This window comes from Ciconia boyciana, chromosome 3, assembly GCF_034638445.1.
Source record: "Ciconia boyciana chromosome 3, ASM3463844v1, whole genome shotgun sequence".
Lineage (NCBI taxonomy): Eukaryota > Metazoa > Chordata > Aves > Ciconiiformes > Ciconiidae > Ciconia > Ciconia boyciana.
In genome coordinates this window covers 85,437,255-85,461,625 of record NC_132936.1, presented here as the reverse complement: position 1 = coordinate 85,461,625, position 24,371 = coordinate 85,437,255, and the positions used below count along the sequence as shown (strand labels likewise).

Genomic DNA, 24,371 nt, shown 5'->3' with positions numbered 1-24,371 from the left:
TTTAAGGCTCTGTCCTGAGATTCTGCACTGAGTCTGTCTCAAATTGAATTTCTGAATTTTTGCAGGTAATCCCCTTGGTTCTGCTGCAGCCATCATGACCATAATAAAATACATGTGTTTGGCACTTTGGAAGCTCACTTTTATTGGTGTATCATCATCCACTGAATTTAGCTCTTGGCTGCTCCTTGAGGACGCTTTGCCCAGTACTAAATGTTGCAGAGATTGTGATTATGTGACAGCATGGCAATATGAAGCTAAGATTTACTTTAAGGCTTGAACAAGACATTAAATGCAGACAGAATTTGTTCCCTTCTTTTGAACATTCTTCTCTAGGCAATTGGCAAGAGGGATGTACAGATCACTTCCACCAGTAACTCAGAGAATCACAGAGGACAAAATGAGAATAGAGGTAGCTTTTGACCGTGAAGCTACACTGTAGGCAGTGTTCATGCTTCCTCCTCTAAGCTCAGTCAGAGCAATCTGGTTTGGGGTAAAGTTCAGAAGTATGTGAACCATTCTGTTTAACAGAAGCTTCAGGTGTGCTGCAATCAATCAACTGTCGAAAGTGAAAAATGGTAAAACAAGTAAAAATAAAATGCCATAACAATTTTAAAAAATAATAAAACCAACCCAAAATTGTGAAGGTAGACTTGTTACACGTAAGGAGAAAGCTGCCAGCAAGTCATACTATACCAGGGCTCCTTAACTCGAAAACTTGTTTCCTCCTACAGAGCAAGCCTTTTTGTTAGCCTTCAAGGAATGCCACAAAAGCCATCTATCTGTTAAGAAATTTTAAGTCAGAAGCATGGAGTTTTGGATGACACAGGCTAAGATATATTTTGCTGCTATGAGTTTTTGGCTAAAAGTTGTTTTTTCTCATTATAGCATATTGAGATTATTAGATGATGTTCCTGTGTGAGCTGCGAGCTCACTAAGTGGATAGGATGTGGAGATTTGTATTCTGGTCTCTTTTTGCATACCACATCTAATATACCAGAATATGGACAAGGTATTTTTCCAGATACTCCAGGTCACATCCTTGAAAGTACGGCAAATTTTATTTTTGCTTCAATGGATCACTTATCTCCTTTTGTCGATTAGGATAAGGGCAGGTGTCCTTCCATGAAAGTGAGGGACTGATTGTACCAGCTCTGGTCAAAGTCCTGGAAGATAATGTGCAATGTTCCTCCACCAGCTCTGCCAGGGAGGTTCAGTCATTCCCCATAAGATCTCTGCTATCCTATTTCTTCCAGGGATATGTGCTCTTGGACAAATAGGTAGGAGAATAATATTATCAAAACAACTTTTAAAAAGGGCATCCGTAGGTCAAAAGTCATAAGTTAGATCACCAAGTGGCATTAAACAGTGTACCTCCACTGCCTTTCTGGGCCAGCTGTAGTTTAATTCAAATAAGTGTATTATATGTGTGAAAGAACATTTTTCTGCTCAAAGCAGGAGAAGAAGAAGAAATAACAACTCATAGGAGATTATTTACTTGGAAATAAAGCACAGGTTTACATTCCTTGTCCTATTGTATCTCTCTCAACATTGAAGCTGTGAAGAGACTAGACTTCACATTTTGTAAAGAAGTTTTGCTTATCATGCATACACAAAGTACTGCTGCACATGCGTTACAGAGCTTCCAAGAGAACAGTCATTTCTATTTGTTTGGTTATTTGAAATCTACAGCCTTTGGAATTTAAAAATCATTAAGCTATTCTTCTTGGTCTTAGAATCATAGAATCATAGAATCGTTTAGGTTGGAAAAGACCTTTAAGATCATCAAGTCCAACTGTTAACCTAGCACTGCCAAGTCTACCACTAAACCATGTCCCTAAGCACACAGAAGTAACTCAATCTTATCTGTAAAGAATTAAAAATTTAGTCAAATTTTGTCCTGATCCAGAGAAGCACTTAAGTATGAGATCACTTCAGGAACAGTGATAGTGTCACGAAAATAACCTGCTGAGCAACATGCTTTAGCACTGCTTCAGAACCAGGCTCATGTTAATCATGCACGTAAGCACAATTTGAGCCCAGGTTTCCAGAAGTAAAAAGACTCTCCAAATCAGTGCTACAGATAGTGGTCTTTGGCTGAAAATAAGTTGCTATACTAGAAGTGACAGATATGCAAGAAACTACATTCCAAAAATTTTATCTATCTCCATGATCGAAAACATTGAAATGAGCACACAAGACCATAAATTAATATGGCGCTTCATAGTACAGCCCACTCAATTTCTATTTAGCATTTGCTATGTCATAAATGGCAATTCCCATTTTATAAATCCCTGAGTTTTTCCAGCTTTGTGCATAGCCCTATCCAAGCCTTGTCATGCCTCATTGCCGAGGATTTCTAAATCTATACAGGCTGCAACACAACAGTCTTATAGCAGCATCCTGGCTGGAATCACCTGCTTGCACACACACACGAATTCTTTATCTAAACAGCACCAGTCAACAAGCTTTTAGCAACTTTAACCTTAAGCACACAGTGGACTGAGCTGCTGCAGCAGAAAATATCAGAACAGACAGGAAACTGTAACTGATAGAGTTCAAGGTCACACAACAATTGTTCTCCTTTGAATAGCAACATTAGGCAGGCAAGAGATTGACTAAAACAAAACATGGAGGTGTACTGACTTGGAATTTAGACACAGATGATGACGATTTCTGTAACGGCCTGATCCAGCGGCAAAAAAAACCAAGAAAAAAAATACCCACATTGACTTCAATAGGCTTTGGATCAGGTGCCAATGCACATTTCTTAGCATTCAGACGTTAGTCAATCCTTCTTTAAAAAATATGAATGGAGAAAGAAATTAGCATTTTCATTGTGTGAGGAATTATGTATAAATTATTAAAATCAATATTTAAATAGAAGCTGCCCATTTGCTTGCAGCTAATAATAAAACTTGATCTTTATGACCTTTCATTCAGTGTTCTCCAAGGGCATCAAGCCTAACTGAGCTACTGAGTCCCAGTGAAAGATGAGGCACTGATAGCCCCATTGTATGGAGAAACAGAGAAGTCAAAGTACAGCATCTCTAAAAGCAGTGGGTTTTCAGCACCTTTGCAGCGCATGCCACAAATAACTTGTTTAACTTCACACAGCAAATTACTGAAACAACTGAGAAGAGACAATCCTAAAATAGACAGGATACAGTGTTCACTGGCCTCACCAGAGGTAAAGGACACAGGGTTCAAAACGCTGGTAAGCAGATGCTGTGCTATGTATACTACATTCCCAAAGTTTCTCATCACTTGTAAAGCTGAAGCTGAATTAACAATGATCAGGCATTTCAGAAACTTTCTTTAGTATAAAGAGGAACAAATAACTCCACAACAGAGATCAAGGCGTGACAGAAGGTGTTTCATAAGCTTACATACTCAGTGAAATCTCCATCCTCTGTGTTTTTCATACTTCTTTCACACTAAGAACCAATACTTACTCTGCCTACTGTGCTTTACTTTTCCTCCTTTAAATAATCTTGAAAAATAGGATTTTTCTTCTAAATCCATTTGAATTACACAATTACTGTAAGTGCTGCTGCTATCAGGTTTGAACTACATCTTTAGAGAATTCTCTGATTTTTAAATTGTTAATGAATGCGGAGCTGTTTATGAGTCATGGTCCTTCACAAAGTGAAAGGAGGGCATATTTTTAACACTTGATTTTTGAGCAGTAACTGTTTTGCCTATTCAAGAAGGTGAGAAACTGAAACTTGGAGAGTTGAAGCCAAGGGCAGGAATCTGAGAATTTTGATGTTGGCTCCTGTTTCGACCACTACCGCACATTTGTTCCTGTTGGCTTTACATATTTATACTGAGGGTGAGCAATGAATTTAAGTATGTGCCAAATTGCTAAGATCAGGAGTAGCACCACTGATTTACAGTACAAAACCACTGCAATTAACTGCATAAGATTATAAAATCAAATGTGCTTAGCTTGGTGTACAGACCAAGATGACTTTACCAGAATAGGGACCATCAGTATGTAACAGTACAGTTCTGTCAGTATGGACAGAGCTTTGCTGACAAAACTGTGCTTCACACAGGTGAATTAACAGAATTCCCACAAACAAAAGCAAGCTCCACTGATAAAGACAGAGTTTAGCCAGAGTAACTGCATCAACACGCAGGACTTCTGCTGCCATAAGGGTGTCTGTGAGTCACAGGCCTTGACTTTTCACGTCCCTGACTTATGTAGCTAATCTCAACAATACAGATGTAGCCTAAATGTGTTGTAGAATTGTTCTCAGCTTTGGCTGTGTTTTCTCTGGGCATAGTATGCTGAGTGAGCAAGTGTTGGTCCTGTGGCTAAGTTGATGGAACTGTGGGTGAAAAGTCCTGCTCTCCTATAGGAGAGCTTGTGTGCTTGATTGCTTGTGTGACCCTGAGCAAGTGATTTAGTTTCCATATGCCCCACTGCCCTTTCTGTAAAAGAGAGACAACGGCGCTTCCAAATATAATAAAAAGAAAATAAGTATACTAGAGACAATTAAATCTTCAGAAAAGTCAGTGCGTGACCCACTACTATAGAGATAATTTAAGGATGTGAAGCCTTTGAAAGGAAGAATATACTTGTGGGAAAATACTTGATTTTAAAGTGAAGATGCTCAATCTGTAATTTGTGTAAGTGACATTATTTTCCAAGTTAAACAACTTATAGCCAGTACCTCTCAGCAGACCATATGAACTGAGAAATAAACACCTCCAGCATTCTCCTCAACACACAACGGACTCATCAGTAGAGCTAATGCTAAAAGCTTACTGTTAAGTCAATTTTAAATTTTTCTTTTCAAATAATTTTGGTCAGTTGAATATCTATATTTGGTTGGGGGTAAGGGGGAGATGAGGGAAAGGTCTCAGTGACCAGCTCAGATAATATACTTATGAAGCTATCTCTGGAATTCTTACGTTGGTACCTATGACACTATCAAATTCATTGGAAAGAGTTTATCGCAAAGTTAAATGTCAGCAGCTGCAAGCCTTTAAATGGAACATACTTCAGCTCCTGGGCAATGGCAGCGATCTGTTCCACCCTGTCCTGGTGAGCAGCCAAATCGCTCTCAAAAGCTTCATGTTTCCTTAACATGGCGCGGACTTCTGTCAGAGAAGCAGATTCATAATCCTTCTGAAGTAAGATCTGCTCTTTGCCTGAAAGAGGAAATTAAAATATTAGTAATTTTTTACTAATTTTTTTGTTAGAACAATTCCAAATTTAGTCAACTTTTTAAACTGAGGCACAGTGAAAATTACATGTATGAGATGAAGTCCCACCCCCACTGAAATCAGTGGCAAATTGTCAGCACAATTTTTAATTGTTAATTAGAATATATTTTTAAAGATCTCTCAGTAATTCCTTGTTTCTTGCATAGGCTGTTTATACTGGTCTAAAAGAGCAAGTATTACATTCCTTGAGAAATTGGCATAAAAATGGTATATTGGCAAAAACCGGGGCTCGAAACTATTGTGGTAAGTCTTTTGTAGTGTAGACTTACGAAACCAGAAATCACACTGCTAAGCTCAGTTTCACTCTTACTAATGATCTGTTATTCTTTTTCATGTTCTGCCTTCAATTCATTATTCATTTCAGCACTTCCAAAAAAAAAAAAAAAAGATTGATACGTGTGGCTGCCTGTTGTATCAAACACTGAATTTTAAGTGGAAAATGCCAACCTATTTACAAAAAGCTAGAGAAGCAAAAAGCAAATCAGAAACTGAAAGATTACTCCTCAGTAGCTCCTGTGTTGGACAACTGCATCTATACAGACAGCCCCTACAACTGCAGCTCACCACATGGCATTACACAGCTCTGTGAATTATAGAGCCAGAAGGGACTATTGTTTCACTTGCTATGTACCAGCTTATGTGAAGTTTTCCCTACATAACAGCCGTAACATGTCACCATGAGTAATTTATGCTCAGAAAATAGGCTCTCAGGGCTGAAAAACACTGTAGTTTCCCTTCTAGTATCTGCTTGGCAGCCATTTACAGCCTCATATGCTTCCAGCAATTGTGTTATGGGATGGACTCTGGTTTACTTTCACAGTGTGAAAAGATTCTAGCTGGAAACAGCCAGAAGCATGGCAGAAGCAGGAAGACTGTTGTCAGGACAAACAATAGGATGATAGAGCAGATCTATGTTTAATGGTCCCCAACAAAACTGTATGCCAGTGTATGGTCCTATAGCTGTTACAACTACACGTAAGGTTAGGTTACCCTTAAAAAACAGAACTATAAATGGGGTGTAATCCAGGGTATGGAGCAAAGCAGAAATGAGTCTGTTATCATGTAGTTTATGTGGACTATTCAAAACATCATGATGACCAAATGATAATCAACTCAGAATAACGCTGTTAATAATTTCACACTTAACCACTGGTGTCACTGCGTTCCTGTTTGGATTGCCGGTGTACAAATACATAGGAATCCATTAGCAGTAATGGCCTCTATTCAAATCCTGAATATTCCTATTAAGTTTCACTCACTACCTCAAGAGTATGATTTTTACAGTTACATTTCATTAGCAACATGCCTACGAGTTAGGATCATGACTACAGTCAAGAAAACCTGCAATTTTATCTGTTATTATTTTACGTTTCTAAAACTGCCCAAGCTACTTATGAGTGAGTTTCTGGCTGGCAAATATTCAGCGCTGACAGTTCAACTTTGAACATTAAAACATTAAAAATGTTAAAAGCCATCTCTGCTCACCATATGCCCACTGTTCATGAGTGGAAGCCTTCTGCCTAAATTTCTCAGCCAAGTGTTCAAGTCTTTCCAGTCTTCGTATTTCATTCAGCAGCCACTCTTCATAGCCTTTCTCAGCTTGTTCAAGTCTCTGCCAAGCGCCGGCAATATCCTGTGAAGAGAATACATGGGAGACAGGGGATGAAACGATAATCTCTTTTTATCCAAATTTGCAGATTTCCCATTCATTCACAATTTTGCTCCAAAAAGGGAAGTTTTTATGTCCAGATTTTGTAAAATCACAGAATCATAGAAAGTGTTGTCAGCCAGCTCAGGAAGTCTTGTAGTCCAGACATCTAATAGTGTGTCCTATTCAGGTGGGTTCATGAAAGGAACCCCTATACAAATGGCTTCCAAGCATAGCTGCTTCAGTGTCTTCATGACATATTGCTTTTACCTCCCATTCTACCATGTGCATGTTCTTTTGTGACATACCTATCTGTTATCAGAATAAAAGTGCTTTGCTCGCAGAAGTTGACAATAGCAAAATACTTAGTATCAAGAGGATTTGGTGCGTATTTTATCTGGAATACAAATTCATTTCACTTTCTGTGGTGCATAAAGTTTTGTGAGCTTCCTTGGAAACTCAAAGGCATGAGTAGGAAACTGAAGTAAGAGGGCCCTTATTTGCTGCATATGGGGAGTGGACAATGGCCCTTTTCAGATAGTGCAATCGTCTGTTTATCAAATCTGAACAAACAAAACACAATGACAGAACAGAGTACAGAAACAGGTTTGCTATATTCCACAGGAAATGTTTTCACCCACAGTCAACTTACAATACTTATCAGCAGGTGAGAATTCTTGGTACTGACTATTCTTACCTTCACAGACATAAGAAAAAAACAAAATTTAATTTTAAAAAGTAGAAAATCAGAAACATATATTGAGCAATGTCTGTTTCTGTAAGTCTGATGACCAAAATGTCAGTGAAACCACTGTGAGTTTTGCTTTAATAAACAATATTTGGCCTCACTGATAGAGAAGTATTGATAACACTCCCAGAGGAAGCCCTGTATTGTATCACGTCTCAAGACAATTTGCTCTTGGGGAAAGCATTCAAAGAGGTGGGAACATGCTTAAGAGAAAGCAAGTGGTTTGATATCAATAAAGTGCAGCAAACTGAAGTTTCTGAGGATGACTTAAAATGGCAATTCAATCCTTCATGTTGAAATTTTTGTGAGAACATTGATAAAAAGGAGAACGGACCATTGATGCTTCCTTTACTTACTGAAACCATTTTTCCCTCTGATGGCATGAAAGCTGGCCGATTGCTGATTCTCAGTTTTGTCTGCAGGGTGTTGAAATTGATCTCCAGTTGACATTTCTCTTGGACTTTGGGAGGTTTGTGTTTGCGGCGGTAGTCCCGGAAATCCTCTAATTTCTTCTGCATAGCCTGCATTGTTTTTTCTGGGGTCCTGTTTTCCAGCCAAGGAATTGTCCGGCGAATCCATTCTAAAAGCTTTCAAACCAACACAAACAATTGAAATAAATGCAATGGAAAAGCAACCAAAAATTATCATATTGAATGCACAAATCCTAATCAAGTTTGCTCCATTTTTATATTATTGACTTCAGTTGGTATCAGTACCATAATGGCAAGTAAGCACAAGATTTTCAAAGCTGAAGTATACTTTTTTAAACTATTTTTCCCAGATATGCTAGGTATTTCCAGAAATACCCTGATTTTCAGAAAGATGAACACACATGTAAGGTGTCTCTAGCTAATTACTCAAGACCTGATTTACCCAAAATCGCTTGCCACTTTCAAAAGTATTGGTCTTGATGTCTCAAGTAGTCATAGTTATGAGATCAGGACAGACACCAGCCAAGTAACTCAGGTCATATGAAAATCTTCACTCAGAAGTCCATTACTACCAATGTAGCACTACTGTCTTTGTGTCTATGATCTCAGTATGTTTTTGCAGGTTATGCTTTAAAGACAAGGGAGCTCTCACTTGTGCACTACACATCTGTAGTCCTGGCTCCACAAATTTGCCATTTACCAAGAAAGGACAGGAGGAGCACAATGTGCCCCCTTCTTCATTTACTTGCTGCCTATGTTCACAGCTGCATTGTGAACACCCTAAAAGACCCTGTCCAGGTGTGCTTTGCAGTACACAGAGCCAATGGGCTTGCTTAGAGTAACAGGATCCTGTATGTTGCACATGTGGTCAAGGATGGCTGTCTTTGGAGATTACAGAGACAGCAAGCTTGGTCTTGGGGCAGACCGATGACAGTGCTCAAAACACCCTTTTTGGCACGTTAATGAGACTGAGCGACTTGCTGGAGGTCACACAGGAAGTCTGTGGCAAAGGAGTCACCTGAACCTTGACATCTTGGTCAACAGAGCTTTGTACCCTACCACTGTGAGATTTACCCTCATAGTGTCTTCACTTTGCTGTCTTGCAGAAAGTGCATGAATCTTTCAGCTTTCAGTATTTTATGAACATAATTATCACCACATTAAAGATACAGCTGTCTTTACCTCACTTGCTAGTCTCTCATACTCTTCCATCAACCTCTCATTTTCCTGATTCACAGCAAGCACCTTACAGATCCGGTTAGCTGCAGTCTCAGCCTGTAAAACACAGCAAATAAACAGGACATATTCATAAACACATTCTGAGAAAGGTACAGGCTTGGAGAAAGAGAGAGAATGTGGCTGCTGCAAATAAAAATCACATTGTTTTATAGTTGTTGATTTGTGCTCCTAGGTTACTTAGATATATATTTACAGTCTGTAAATATGTAGTCACAGATCCCAATGGCCTGAAAAAGGCACAGATCAGCACAGAAGTCACCTTGTTGTACAATGAAGACTTATTATACAAGGCGGAATTTCACACTGCCATTATAGTTGTCTAATAAATCTTTTATTTTCAAAGAGGACTTAGGCCATTCTTAAAGTTATCCTATTAGGTTATTTTTTTTAAATCACACCAAGAAAGTATCAGATTTGTTAGCCACACTGGAAAGACACCGGATGTGATTCAGGAGTCCCAGACCACTCTATACCTGCACATCATATGTACATATACCCTTGACCTGCCCATATGGGCAGCTCAACCACTGACAGCAAATCTTTCCATGCCCCCTGCCAAATTTATTTGTGAAGGCACTGTGTAGCTCTGCCATATTTAAAATTTACATTTGTAGTTTGACATCACAGATCTATACTTTCACACAACTGTGAGTCTGGAGTATATCTAATCAAATATCTGTGTAGACTCCTGTGTTACAGAGTATTTGGAATCCCCCTTTTGCATGAATAGCAAACCCTTCATACCCAGAAGCAAGAGGGCGCAACAGCATAGCTGTGCTAAGGTGTAGGGGGCCTACCAGACAGGAAGGGAAATTAAATCCTGAGGATGAAGGAAAAATATCAACTACTTTAAGGGTTCTTTATTATTTTTTGTCACATAAGTTGGGTTATGTCCATTTGTAGGCTAGAAATGCATGAAGCAGAACAGTGGGAAATGCCATATTTGTAAGTGAGAATCCCATCCTGTATGACAGATCTGCTGCTGATGTTCTTGCCTTTTATACTAGTACTTTGATCCACAAATAATTCAGTTGGCTTCAGTGGGAACCAGACACAAATACTGTGTTGGATGTCTTCTGTGCCTTTCTGCATCTTTAGGCTTCTTTGAAAATCCAGCCCTAAATTACTACTCAACATGAGTAAGTCTAGAATAGTCTCAATCTCCAAAAGTCAAACATTCTTTTACACAGCAAACACATATGTTGATGTAGCAACAAACAACAACTCAATTTCACAGTATCTGCAAATACAATTTTTCTGAAATAGTCTTTATAATCACCAAATAAAGACCCAATATTAGAAACAGAAATGTCCATTGGAATTAAAGAAGTTCAACTTGCTACACAACATTTAACTAAAACAGGTTCAAGTGTTGGTTAAAAACAAGTATTAGTGCTCAAGTAATACTTGCAATTGTTAATTAAAACCACAAAGTACTAAATTATTTTTTTTAATAAACTAGTGGAAATGTGAAACAACCAATCAAAAACACAGCAACCTGAAGGGACAGTTGATTAATACCTGCTCTGCTCCAGCAAAAGCATGGTAGAAGCAGGACACATATGTCATGATAGCTCTCTCATCGGGTTTGGGAGTGTTCACAATATCTACAAGAGGGGGGGAGAAATTAAAACAAAACAAAAAAAAAGACTAGAGGAGTAGAAAACAGGATGAATAAATAAAAGCATAACATAGTGTCATTCTGATTGTTTTCTTGTCCATAGCTCTGTACTCTAGAAACTCTACAAAACTGTAATAAGTTTAGTGTTAGATTGACGGGTGCTGACAGAATAAAACGTACACTAGAAATTCAACATAAGCTCTTACAAAGAGGTGGAATTTTTTTTAATAAGCTTGATTCTGCAGTATTGTCACAGGGGGAGTGACCTTAATTTTACCAGGACTATCTCCTTAAGAACTGGCACGCATGTCTGGTGACTTAGAATGACTAAGACACAGGAAAGACAGACTACATTTTGATCGGAGGAGATGTGCTCTGGAAGTTGCATGTGGATTAGTTATAATCTTAGCATTATATATCATTATCGTATCTTTTCTTTATATTACTAATACCTGAAGTATGTCCCACTTGGAACTGTCTTGCTTTTAAAAATTTTCCTTCTTTTCATTAGGACATGATTCCAGAGGTCTTCTGAGATGTCTGTGTATGTTTCTGTGTCTATTTTGCATAGTAGCAACATTTTATGCTGCCGTTTGTACTTACCGTTAAGCATTTAACATTTTAAAAACAATCCTGAAAGCATAAGAGAAGGGTTTATTTTCTGAGCATCTGTTATGATGATTTTGACATCTGTAGCAGGAATAATATCCAGCAGGAAGAAAAAAGATGTCATTCTACTACTGAAATTGTTTTTTCACAATGAGCTTATTTTCATCTTGCATTTTTAAAGGTGCTTCAAATGAATGCACACAATTCAATTAAAGAGAATGATGTCCCCTATCCCATTCAGTAATCAGCTGTCAAAAACCTACTGGATATTATTAGTAAATATACAGAAAGCTAAGACAGGAAGGTTTGTTTCTATGGAACAAATGGATAGACTACTACTGGCTCTACCAAGACAGTGGCTCACAGAGAAAAATCAGGCAACAGGAAATGAGCTCAGCTCTAAGATGCTGTCCTAGTAACTGCTGAGGAAAAGATCAGAAGAGGAAAAATTGCTGAAAGAAACAAGACAGAAGGTGAAGGATGAGATCTGATCCATCTTCTACAATCTCACCTTCTGAGCACCAGCAAATGCATGGTAGTAACAGGAAACATAAGTCATAATGGCTCTTTCATCAGGTCTGGCAGTGTTTACTACATCTGTGTAGAGAGAAGAGGGTTAACTGCTCAGAAATTCTCACAAGGTACTTCCATCAGATTATGCTGATGATGCCCACCTCAGTGCTGTAAGGATTCAAAATAAATACACAATTATTCAGGTTGCATCTGTTTACTGATATCAATGCAAAGCTACCTGAGCTTTAGGAATCAGTAAATGGAAAAGATATAAGTCTCCCTGAAATGGCAAAACATCTGAAGGCTGAGACTGTGCAGAAAGGTATTGCTACCTTCTGGTTTGTGGAAACTTCCAAGCAGATGGCATGGCTGGCAGATCTACTGGGTTCAGCTTCACTGTCGCTCCAAAGCAACTTCATCTAAATCACTAGGATTATTCCAGAGTTAAACACAGCCACTGACAGTCACAAAATAGGAGTGAGTACAGTGTATATTAGGTCCCCATGACTGACAGGGTATTGACATACATTGGAAACCTGTAGAACTCCTGCAGTCCAGAAATACATTTTGTGCTAAGAAAAGGTTGGAGAGTAACAGTTTTGCAATCCCTGCACCAGTCTGTCTTTTAAGTTAATAGCATAAATCACAGAAGAGTTTGGTTTGGCTGGCTGATAGCTTTGTCCCTATTATGTCAGGAAAGAGTAAAAGTATAGAGAGGGTGCAATCAAGGTGTGGGTACATTGGTAAAAATGGACCTTTTCAACACTTAACAAAGGCAGAAAATGGTGGGTTTACACCAGTTACGGCTGAGTGATGAATGATGGTAGTGCAAGGATTCCTGCCAATGTAAGGAGCGGGAAGATACTGGTGTGAAAAGACCAAGGAATTAGGTGACAATTTCTAATATTAACAGTGAGATTTCTAAGTTCAGGACCAACATGTTTACTGATTTTGCATCCACTTCACATAGTTGTGAACAAAACTTTGCAAAGTTTCCACTGAGAACACAGTGGTAGTAAAGAGAGTAAAAAGTGATGGTGAATACTTAGAGGGTGTTAGAAGAAGCATGATTTCATTTCCCCCTCCCCTGCCAAGAAAGAGAATAGTAAAATAAGGGCTAGAACGTGCAGAAAATCTGGTGAGGAAAGAAAAAGGTTTCTTACATTGTATGTGAAGAGAAAAAATGAGGAAAGGAGAATGATAGTGGGAGGTGTTCAGTCATAAGGAGTTAGCACTTCTGTTTATTCCTTGCACAGTATTTCAGAGTAAAATAATTAAGTGGTGCTTGAAAGGGGAATTGCAATTCAAAAAATGAAAACAATTAGTTTTTAAGCATGAAGGTGAAACCAAGAAACCTCTTCAATGAAGAGGTTACAACCTGGATTTTCCAAATCATCCTGTATTGGCCTAACTTTCCTACCAAAGACTTCAAGGGGAGCAGACACAGGGAGTTTGAGTGCTTTGGATAATTCCCATGTTATCACTGCTCTACTGACAAGCCACCAGAGCAGAGTCTGCATACTTGGAAAAGAATGCTTTGAACTAGTGTAGGCAAATTCCAGTATTTTGGCACCATTTTTTGCCTGGCATACAAAAGTTTGGTTATCTTGAAGAAATTCAGGAAACTTTAATAAATATTTCCTTGTTACTTGTCAACAAACTCTAAAGATTATAGGAGAAACCAAACATTAAACTATTTGTTAAAACTATCACTGCAAAAGGTTTACAATTAAAATAAACCCCCAAAATGCTTCCCTCAACCTAGCTCCCTTTCATAGGAGGCATGTTGTTAGTATATTTTGAAAATTCTGTACTTCTATTTCTATTTCTGGCCCCTTCACTTAAACATTTTAAAAAGTGAATATGCTTTAAGCTGCTAACAGTTGTATTTCCCTTTATTAGACTCAGATTTTCATTTCTTAAAGGCAAGGATTATCTTTTGATCCTGCATTTTACCTCATTTATCACACTGGGGCCACGTGCTGAGGTTAGGGCCCAACGTACTATAATAAATACAAACAGTAACAAACAATAAGGAATGAAGCAAAAACTGAGTGAAATTATCCAATACATGGGGAACAAGAAGGAAAACATTGTTTGAAAAAAACAGCAGGTCGCTCCATTATGATTCACATGGAAGGAATGTTGAAAATTTGCTAGATAGAAAACAAAAGAAGTTCTACTGTCTCCTGCTTGTGAGTAACACAAACTTCAGTAAGATATAACTCTCACCTTCTGCATCCAACATCTTAGGGATATCCAAATGCTTTTCAGCAATTTCCATGGCAAGGTTGATATTTCCTATGGGGTCATCCTGCATTAAAGAAGAAAATACAACTAGTCAAAGACAGAAGTTTTTCCTTGAAGCAAGACTACAGTAGGTACACTGAAACGTACTCTGTTTTTCCAAACTGTAAACTGGAATCACAACTATTGTTCTTCAAAAAGCAGACTATAGGTATATGAACTTTTGGACTGTCTACTGCTGTACTTTCAAAAGAAAACAGTAATAAGCTGTTATGTACCACTAGGACTCTGCTGCAAATATATTCTGGAGGGGAACATAGATAACGTATGCAGTCTACACTCATAATTCTGAACTAATTCTGAACAAAGCACAGCAGTAATACATACAGTCAAGGCCATTGGGCCAGTAGGCTATACTACACCGTTCATCACAAAGTTAGTCCTGCATGTTTTTATACCTACTACACGTTATATTACAGTGATACGAATTCTACTCAGTTCTCTGTTGGTCAGGTGCATGCATGAGAAGCAGCAAGCACAGACAGAACAGTTCTCCAGAAGGAGCAAAACTTCCCAGTTTTGGCTTGGACAGACAAATCTGTAATGCCTCTATAAATTGAATTTTAGAGCTATGGAAATTCGAGAACTTCCTCTGGTTTTGAGATGTTGATTTTGGTTTTTGAAGGAAAGAGAAAGGAAGCAGTGAGCACAGTTCAGATAAACAGCACACATTTCATGCCTTACACTACAGACAGCTATTGCTGACAATGGAGGAGCGTGTCAGATTAGGGCTGCTCTTAAAGCAGCCTGCCTGTATCAGCTTGGAGAGAAAACACCCTATGTGAAATGGCAGTTCATGCCATTAATGCTATTATTATTTTCACATATTCACAAACTGCTAAATGATCATAGCCACTCTGAACAATGCCGATGTCTACAGGGAGAGGTTGGGAAAACAGGACACAGAAGAGCAAAGTTAGAGATGCTGCAGAGCACTGAAAAAATGTTAACAGTTTTCTGTCAGGAATTGCCAGGGCTTCCATTTGAATATAAACACATTCTGTAAAGGGATCTAGTCTCAAGCATGCTTCTTTTGTTACTTTGAAATGAACTTAGTAAGATTATTTACTATGGAATCACAGCAATTTAAGTTTCACAGAAGTCTGTTCCTCATGCACATACATATGCCAGGCATCTTAAGTAGTAATGGCCATGTCATGTCTTTCTGTAAACATATACTAGATAGCCTTTGCTTTAAAAGCTGCATGTTCAATAAAATGTGTTGTGAAGAAGAGTTTACATTCTGAAACCTAACAATTTGGGTATAATAGAATACAAAGCCTCTAATAGTAAGTTCTCATTCTATCATCATTTAGCAGTTTTGTACATCATTAACATTAAGAGGAACTTAAAATGTGGACAATATTTTAAAACCATGAACTTATTTTTGCTATTACACAGGACACCATGTGCAATACAACATTTACTAAATGTGTATACAAAAACTCTTACTGAAATTAAATGGGACAAAAATACACTAAATCTAAGTGAGACCTATTGACTAGGTTAAAACACTTTGCTTATGGATGAGTGATGAGCACCTCCTATTTGTGCGCTTGGTACTAAGTCCATGAGTAAATAGTGTTCCACTGGTAAAGGATTTGTTTAAAATCACAACAACTTCTGAATAATTGGAAGAGATCTCCATCAGCCATCCTTTTAAACAAAACTACAAGCCAAAGTAACTAAAAATCTCTGCTACAGCTAAAGAAATACCTCCTCTAACTTGTCATAGTCAAGAAGATCAGGCCTGTGTCTATGGATAAGGGCGTTGAAAGCAAGGCCATCTTTCCAGCTACAAGTTCACACAAAACACATTGGTGAGAAAAGGAAAGGACAGCATGCAGGAGATAAGAAACCAAGAAACAAGACACCAAGACAGCTGTTAATGTAACCAAAATGAGCAGTCAATCAAACACAGCCAGGTCAGAAAAGCAAGATCTATTTTAGGATTTTTCTGCATGTGCTTTACGTGCCATAGCTCGGCCTCAGTTTGAAACCTGACCTGTTCCTATTTTGGAAACCTCTAAGAGGGAAATAGTAATGCTGAAGCAGGTCTGCTTATGTTCTATTCCCTTTTCTCAGCACTTATATATAGGATGGTTATACTGTGAAGTTTTTTAGTACTGTATACCACTTTTCAAAGCACAAACTCAACCAAACTAACTTCTGTTTGTACCATGCTTAAGCACATGTACACAGAGACAGGTAGCTTAGTCATTCCATGAATCTGTTTATCGGTAGGGAAGGTTGTACATAGAATTAATCGGTAGGAAAGTTTGTACGTAGAATTAGAGAACAAGCTGGTGTTGATGTCTAATATTTTGCCCTTTGGTTCAGAGCTGCAGTTGCCTTAACAACTGCCTAAATTAAAACCTTATGTGTTTAGGAATACGTTAATTTAATTTTCATCACTGCTCACCTTGGGGACCTCAGCATGAATTTAACATATATATAAAGCAGACTAAGTTTTCAAATAATTTCATTTCATTCATTTATCTTTCCCCTCATCAAAGGCTTTCTGGTAACAATTGAGTCCACTAGTAAAATCAATTTGTAATTGAAGGGCATGGAATGGAAAATATAGTCTACAATTTACCAGTCTCTCTCATCAATGAAAAGTTGCACTCAACAAATTAAAACCATGATTAAGTTTTCTGTTTATTGGTGTTTACGTCAGACCTCAAGATGAATTCATTCCAGAGAGCAGAAAATGGTACACATGCATTGAGAGGTAACATGAAACAACAACATTCCAGTTTCTTTGTAGGTTTTATTCTTCAGTAATGATACCCAGAAATTCTGACATTATTACTTGCTCCTAATTCCTCCCTCTCAAACCAAAGTGGCTGGTATCTGTTAGAAAACACGCATTTTGCCATGATTGGCACACTGTAATAAAATAGTTTTGTAGTCCCTCTAAGGTACTACCTAAGGAAGTTAGGATATCAGTTTTGTTTCCACTTTTCTGGAAGTATAGGTAGAAGTATAATCTAAGAATTGGTGATTATTTTCTATGTAAGACTAGTAACTTATTGCGTACTCCTGATTACCAAGGGTAGTGTTTGTTCTAAGGAATCTTAGGATTAATCATCATCTCATTGTTTACTGCTCTGCAATCTACAGTCATTTACACCAGATACAAAACAAGATGGACTGTACAATACTATCAGTGTTGAATGGAGAACTCCAATGTATTTGATTTAACCTCCATATTGGGAGGTTAAAAGCATAAAAGACAGCATAAAAGACTTCATCAACTGCCTAGCAGCTGAGGACCAGATTATTTGCAATTAACTGCTGAAGTCATTGTAATGGGAAGGAAAGAAGGACACAGGACAGTCACGGGGTCCTTTCCTCCATGTCACTGGGTTTTTTGGAGGGAGCTTAAAAAGCCAGTCAGGATTAGTATGCACTCCTCAGCTTGTGTTTTAGAAAACATGCTAAGCAAACCAGAAGTGAGCCAAATCACTGCAGGACAGCATGCTGTACCACCCAGACTGATGACCTTATTTAGCTTGGAGTAGTCAATAAGATCAGGTCGGTGTCTGTGGATAAGTGCACATAATCCAAGGCCATCTTTCCAGCTTTATGACAAAAAATAGAATGGAAAAAAAAAGTTAATAAAGTCATGGCATTTTACAGTTTGATCCTTGCTCAAGGCTTAAAATCAAGCAGGAACTCTCCTGTCAAATCCTGACACTTATGTTCTGTCAACTCTCATCCCTCTGAGCTTTTCTATTACTGTACTCTTTTTCCTGTAGTACATATCTTACTCTACAGTCCATACAAACTCCATAATACTTTCTAGGCAGTGTACATCATGTGCAACAGTCCCTGATTTCAATTGCTTAATTTGTGCAGTGTTCCAGGATAGCTCAGAGTACACATGCATCAATGAAAGTGCATAATGTCCTATTACACTTACAGCACATTTGCGAAAAAATAAAAAGAGAGCAAACCTGCAATTAGTTGAATTTGCTGAAGCAGTTGGCTTTTTCTGTGTCAGTTATTTCAGACAATTTTAATGGCACAACCATGTTGTGCTCATAGAAGTAAGAAGTCATAAATCAGCTTAGTTTATTTAAAACACTTCAGATTGTGAGAGGTTCCTTTCAGCCAGAAGCAATTATTCTGAAAGATACTTTATATAAACACTTTACACAATCACTGGGACTGTGGGTTTGAGGTCTTATCCTGTGCAGTAATTGTGTGATACTAAACATGTTAAGACTGTTGGAATCCCTGTCACTGAGATGTCTGGGTAGATCCTTCAAATAACAGAACCATCTCCAATAAAAATGTAATACAATTAAGCAGAATATACATACATAGTATAATATAAATTCATCCAGAAGGTAAAACTGAGTCAAAATGAGCACCAAACTGACAAAAAGCTTTTTTCCAAAACGTATACACTAAAATGGTCTGGATGGCCCATTGTAAAGTAGTTCTGCAAGAGCTGATCAACCCAAACGTTAACCAAGGTACCTCCATTCAAGATGTTTTCCCCATACCATGTATCAGACCAGCATATGTATATACACACTAAGATTCTGATACTGTAACTTGCAGTATACCCTGCATCCCTGTAAAGCTCTACTGAAATATACCTCTGTATATTCAAGGAAAATAACACATAACAAATTTCAGATCTCTAACAGGTAATACAGGGACTGTAAATCAAACACGTTCTTTTTATCTGTGGATGCATGAACTGTATCTTCTCTATCACTACATGTGCTTTAGGTGCTGCACATTAAGAATTAATTCAAAACACCAAAACACTCTAATACAGAGCTCTTGTTGTAAGTACTCTAAGGGTTTCAGAGAAGGCAAGATCACATGGTTACGCAGTACAAATGGCAAGTCATGTAGTTTAATGAGGTGGGTCACCAGCTGAGCTACAGGAATTAGCCCAGTGAAATCCCAAAAACAAGCAGCCTGCCTATGGCCTGGAACTCCCTTTCTAGCCCTTAATGAAAACACAGAACCACAAGGCTGGAGCTTCACTAAATTTTCCAACTTAAGTAATGATCCTGATTCTGAAAACAAACATGTTTAAAGTGCTGCTGTTGTGTACTGAGTGCAATTTTGGTTCCTTATTTATAGTTATGTTACAAAATAATAAAGACTGATTCATCATAATGAGATATTTGCATGCTCAACACATTGGTATTTTTGCCAAGAACAGTCTATACCTACAGTGGCTCTCATTTGAAAGCTGTCATTTGCCAAGTCACTATGCTGCGGTACTCAGATATTGCCATATACCAAGGACCTCTAATAACGTAATATAGTCATTCTGTATGTAGTAGGGATTTTTTTCTTTTAAATAGTAACTAAGGAAGCCATGGTAAATAATGCCAAAGGCTAACCAAAATAAGACTCTAAAGACAGAGCATGAGAATTTGAAAGAAGTCTAGATAACAGTGAAGAGTGAAATTCTCCTGTCAAATATATACCTACACAACTGTGGGAAAAATTTGACCTAAAATATTTTAAACTGCTTCTTCCCCTTGAAATAATGGAAGTTTACCTAAGATGGAAGTTCTGAATGTTCACATTTCTGTAAGGAGCAGTTTTTCTTTGACACCACAGCAGCAGCCCTTCTTTGGCAGAGGTCTCTGTAAAAGACACCAGGCAGTAAAAAAGGAAAAATGTAAAAAGTGCTCAAGTAATTAATTTCTTGTCATCTTAAATGTGGTCAGTCACCTGAAACTGGTTGGCATAAGCCAACATTTAATCCTAAAAGGTACTCGTACAAATGGACTAATGGGGCTCCATTAGAATACAGAGGTCAGCTCAATTGGAACAACTCAGACTAGAGTCTCAGCCTGCACAATAATTCTGGGATATTAGAAGTTTAAGAAATTGTATTGGTTGGACAGCAGAATGTACATTTGGAGAAAAACCCAATACAAATATAAGAGAACTAGACATAAAAGATTGTGTTGGTGCCTACATGAAATATGCCTGTAGTCTCAGTCCATTTGCTTATGGAGAGGTATAAGTGCTGAAGAAATACCTTCACTATCTGAACCCTATGGGCATCTGCAGGCATAAGTAAAGGACAGAAAAGATCAAATAGACCATTAGGTCCACATTTAGCGTCCCACAAATTATGGGCAGGACAGCATGCAGAGCTTGAATTGACTCTACTTTTGTTGAAAATTGAGATTAGTTTCTAGAATTCTAGACTTTTCACAGCATAGACTTGATTTAAAGAGTATTGTAACTACAACACACTTTTTGGAGCCAGTTACCAAGTGAAAGTTAAGAAAAAAAATCCTGAAGCAGTGGGGGGAAAAAAAGCGATAGAAAGAAGAGGCATATAATCAGGTAATATTTGCAAAGAATGTAAGAAATGGACAGGACTGAAAAAGTATGTTGGAAGTAGGACCACCCTACAGGGTACAGAATAGTTTCAGGCCGCTGAAGCTCAGAAACACAGGCATGTTTCTACTTCTATAACTGAGAGACATGCCCAGAACTTCTGCATTTAGAAAGCTGGCTCGAGGTCTCTGTCAGGATAAGGGGAGTAATTACTTTTTCCCTCCAGAAATCAATTTTGTCACCAGGTAGGGAACTTGCAGTATCATTTTCTGTTAAAAAATAATTCATTTTTAAAACACTCATCTCACTTGTGGACAATTAATATAAAAATGTCTTTTAAAAAATTTCCTAATTATTTAACATAGTTGCATTACTATTACCTTCCACTGAAATATCCTGAATAGCAAAGCGAAGGATGATAGTCCAGATCATACCCAGCGTCATTTTCACATTGCCGTCAACAATTTCTAAGGTGAAAAAAGAGATAGTAGTAGTATTTAGAATGTTTTCAATTTTCTCTTATTTTAATCATGTATTTCTATAAATAATATATTGTATCTAATAAATTCATTATATTTCTACCATAATTTTTTATCTACACAGAGTTCATCTGGGTTCATTTTTCAACAAACTAATGCTTGTCCTACTCTGGCAGTAGGACTGAAGATTACTGAGGTTAACGTCACTTCAGCCCTTCCATGCTAAAAGGCTTCTCTCCAGGTGAATCTGCAAATCTTTACCTTTTAGGCTGACTTTCTTAGAGAGGGCCTGAGGGGAAATACTTATTTAAAGTTTGAACAATATCAGCCCTACTGTTTTCAAATACAAAGGAACTGAAAAAAATATGTCTTACCCCAAATTTTAAGAAACTACAGGACATTAACAGTATTATTTTTTAATAAAATGGTACTCAGAAATTCCCCTATACTATTTAGACCTTTTTGAGAATTTTACCTATACTGCCAGCACAGACTAGATATGAAGAGCCAAGCTCAAGAGACACAGCACCTCCCGAGACTAAGCTACATAGCTTCCTGTCAAGCAGTTCAGAAACATGGCCACGAGGTTGTAATGTCTTACTGCTCTGATGCCTATGTACATTTATGTATCTTTAATATAAAATGTGATTTTTTACCTCTGGGGTTTCAATTTGTTTCCAGACTGCTTGAGTCTACCTACAACACAGGGCACTAGGAAGGTGCTTTCTCCAACCCTTCTCACACATATATGGGAGTCCCTTCCACAAGCCAAGTCAGAATCCAGTGTTCCTACATTGTAATATGAACAGTAAAACCACTTAAATTTCTCAACACCAAAAAGTGTACTGCCAGATGACTTAAGTGTGGTGATAATGTTAAAGCAATCTGAAAAGTATGGTGAGAGACTCAGAAGAACATAGTGAGACTATAAGGAGGGTCCAGCACTGGAAGGGGAGGAGGTGGGACAACGAGAGAGGGGAACCGCAGACTGCCTTTCCAGTCACCTCACACCGAAAGTGCAGTGGAGTGGGGAAGGCACCAGCTGCTCCCCTACTTGAAAGTCACCTCCAGCCTTCCTCAAGAAGTGGAGCAGCTGTGGCTGCCTGGGGGCCCACTGGTGTTCTGGGGAAGGAGCAGGAGGAACTTGCAGCAGGAGGAATTTCCTCAATTTAATATCAAATACCAATAGAGGTGCCAGCAGAAAATGCAGTCACTCTGCTACTTAGAAGTTGCCTGAATCCAGGGGCAACTTTTACAGAACAAAGCAGCTGCTAGCTCCAAGACTTGAGATACATGTTAAATTGCAGTAGTATGTGACACAAGCTGTCATTTGAACCTATGGAATTAACAAATGTGGTAGGAGCTTTGTCACCCATCACTAGTCTATACTTACTTTGCTAGTGTGATAATTCAAGTTTATATATGAATGCCTATTTTTCTGCTTTCCCCTTTGGGGTCTACACTAATTTTCCAGAATTCTTACCTCACTTTGCCTGCCTTCCATGCATTATTACTATCTTTTTGGCCCTGGAAGACCTCAAGACTATTCAAATCTCAAAACTAAATTCTTTCAGCCAAAAAAGACCAAATGGCAGTTAGGTCATGTAGCTACTTGTCTCTTCTCCCCCCTCCTTGATCAAGTATTTAATTGTATTTTGATCAGATGTCTGATATGTATATACAGTATAGAAGAATTTCTTCAAATGTAAAATAAATGAATTTAAATACTCAGGAGGCATTGCTGATTGTCAGGCAATCAATTCATGGATTTGCATAATCACTACATCGTTGTTTTGATTTACATATCCGTATGTACACACAGACAGAATGAAACAGCAAGAAAGGGAATTTTCTATGTTGTGCCTCAGGAGAATTTTCAAGCAATTTGCCAGCTTTAGTTTCTCATTATCTACTGCTAACATAAAACACAAAAAAGACGTATAAAAGACAAGGAAAACATCTAAAAAGAAGGAAAACCAAGTTGCTAAATGCTGAAAAGTATCAGTGATTAAAAAATACTGATCCATTCCTATCATTTTCCTCTACAGGTCAATAGAAGACTTCATTATTTTGTTCATACTGCCTGTTTGCTCTGGGAGGAATATAGTTCCTACACCTCACATATGGAAAGCTACAGCTTTCTGGGGAAAAAGGTCTTGCTGACCTATGAAGGAAAGGAGAGAAGGGAAAGGGAAAAAATAAAAACTGCCTAGGGAAAAAGCTAAGCAAAGCAGCATGGCAAGTTCTCAAAGGTTTTAGTTTCATTTTTTAATTCTGCTTTGGCTTTTTTTTTTAATTCTAACCTTCTTTCAGCAGATTCACAGATCATTTGATCTTTAATATTTCTCCTGCTCCCCAGAAAAGCAATACAGAAGTGTTTCCTATTAACAGGATACTTATCTTTTGTGGTTCTCTATATCTCAGTTCATTTCATTCAGGATGCAATTACCTTGCAAATGGAGTTATTGCACTTTTTTAAAACTTAAGGGAAATCTTCTAACTCCTGGACTGTGAATAGCTCATAAGGACTACTCTCACAGCTTTTGCTTTAGCTTCTTGACTCTCTAGTCTCATTTCATCACCAATGGAGAGAAAGACTCTTCCCCAAGACAGATCAGAGTAGCTAAATTGGGCTTCTGCTCAGCATCACAGGTAAAGGTGATCACCTCTCTTTCCTCTCCATAGACAGCCCAAGGAAATCAGCCTCAGAACAGTAATGATGGCTTTAAAGAATATGCCTCACCCCTTAAAAATACTGAATCGAACTTTGTACTGATGTCCCACAGGAATTGCAGTTTAATCTTTGTTTTGAGGCCCCATTTTAAATGCCAGTTGGTCCCCTTGGGCCTACATGCTCTTCACCACTCAGCATGTCAGATAATAAAACATGATCCTCAGCAGACTTAGATACAAAACTTTCATGCTTTGGAAATTAAAAAGTATTCCAAGCATCCATGTAACTCAGAGAATGCCAAAACAGATGGGTGCAGACAAGCCCATATGCTCATGCTCATACATAGGGGCAGTGAGTTAAGGGGTTAAGGACTTTGATAACAATACAAGCTTAAGGAGCCTGTGCTCTGCCTCCTTGCTGGCATTTGTTCCATCTTCATACTATAATGACTGCCCAGTCAACAATGTTGAAAAATGCAACAAAAGAAAAAAAAGAGGTGAAGCGTGTTTTAAAACGAGATCAGATTGCTGA

General features: G+C 38.1%; 1 protein-coding gene across 8 annotated transcripts in view; it reads right to left on the bottom strand.

Annotated features, from left to right (window-relative positions):
* Positions 1–24,371, bottom strand: part of ACTN2 (actinin alpha 2) — an 86,503-nt gene that overhangs the window by 16,184 nt on the left and 45,948 nt on the right. For 5 of the 8 annotated variants that reach the window (XM_072856430.1, XM_072856432.1, XM_072856431.1 and 2 more), the window contains exons 4-12: positions 21,068–21,154; positions 19,891–19,978; positions 17,860–17,938; positions 14,277–14,358; positions 12,043–12,128; positions 9,245–9,337; positions 7,988–8,218; positions 6,721–6,868; positions 5,010–5,160 (exon numbers count right to left, since the gene is read on the bottom strand). In XM_072856430.1, coding sequence (XP_072712531.1) covers positions 5,010–5,160; positions 6,721–6,868; positions 7,988–8,218; positions 9,245–9,337; positions 12,043–12,128; positions 14,277–14,358; positions 17,860–17,938; positions 19,891–19,978; positions 21,068–21,154 — 1,045 coding nt within the window. Of the gene's footprint in view, positions 1–5,009; positions 5,161–6,720; positions 6,869–7,987; positions 8,219–9,244; positions 9,338–12,042; positions 12,129–14,276; positions 14,359–17,859; positions 17,939–19,890; positions 19,979–21,067; positions 21,155–24,371 lie in introns of those variants that run through there. The other 3 variants (XM_072856433.1, XM_072856436.1, XM_072856435.1) reach the window with 3 other exon arrangements.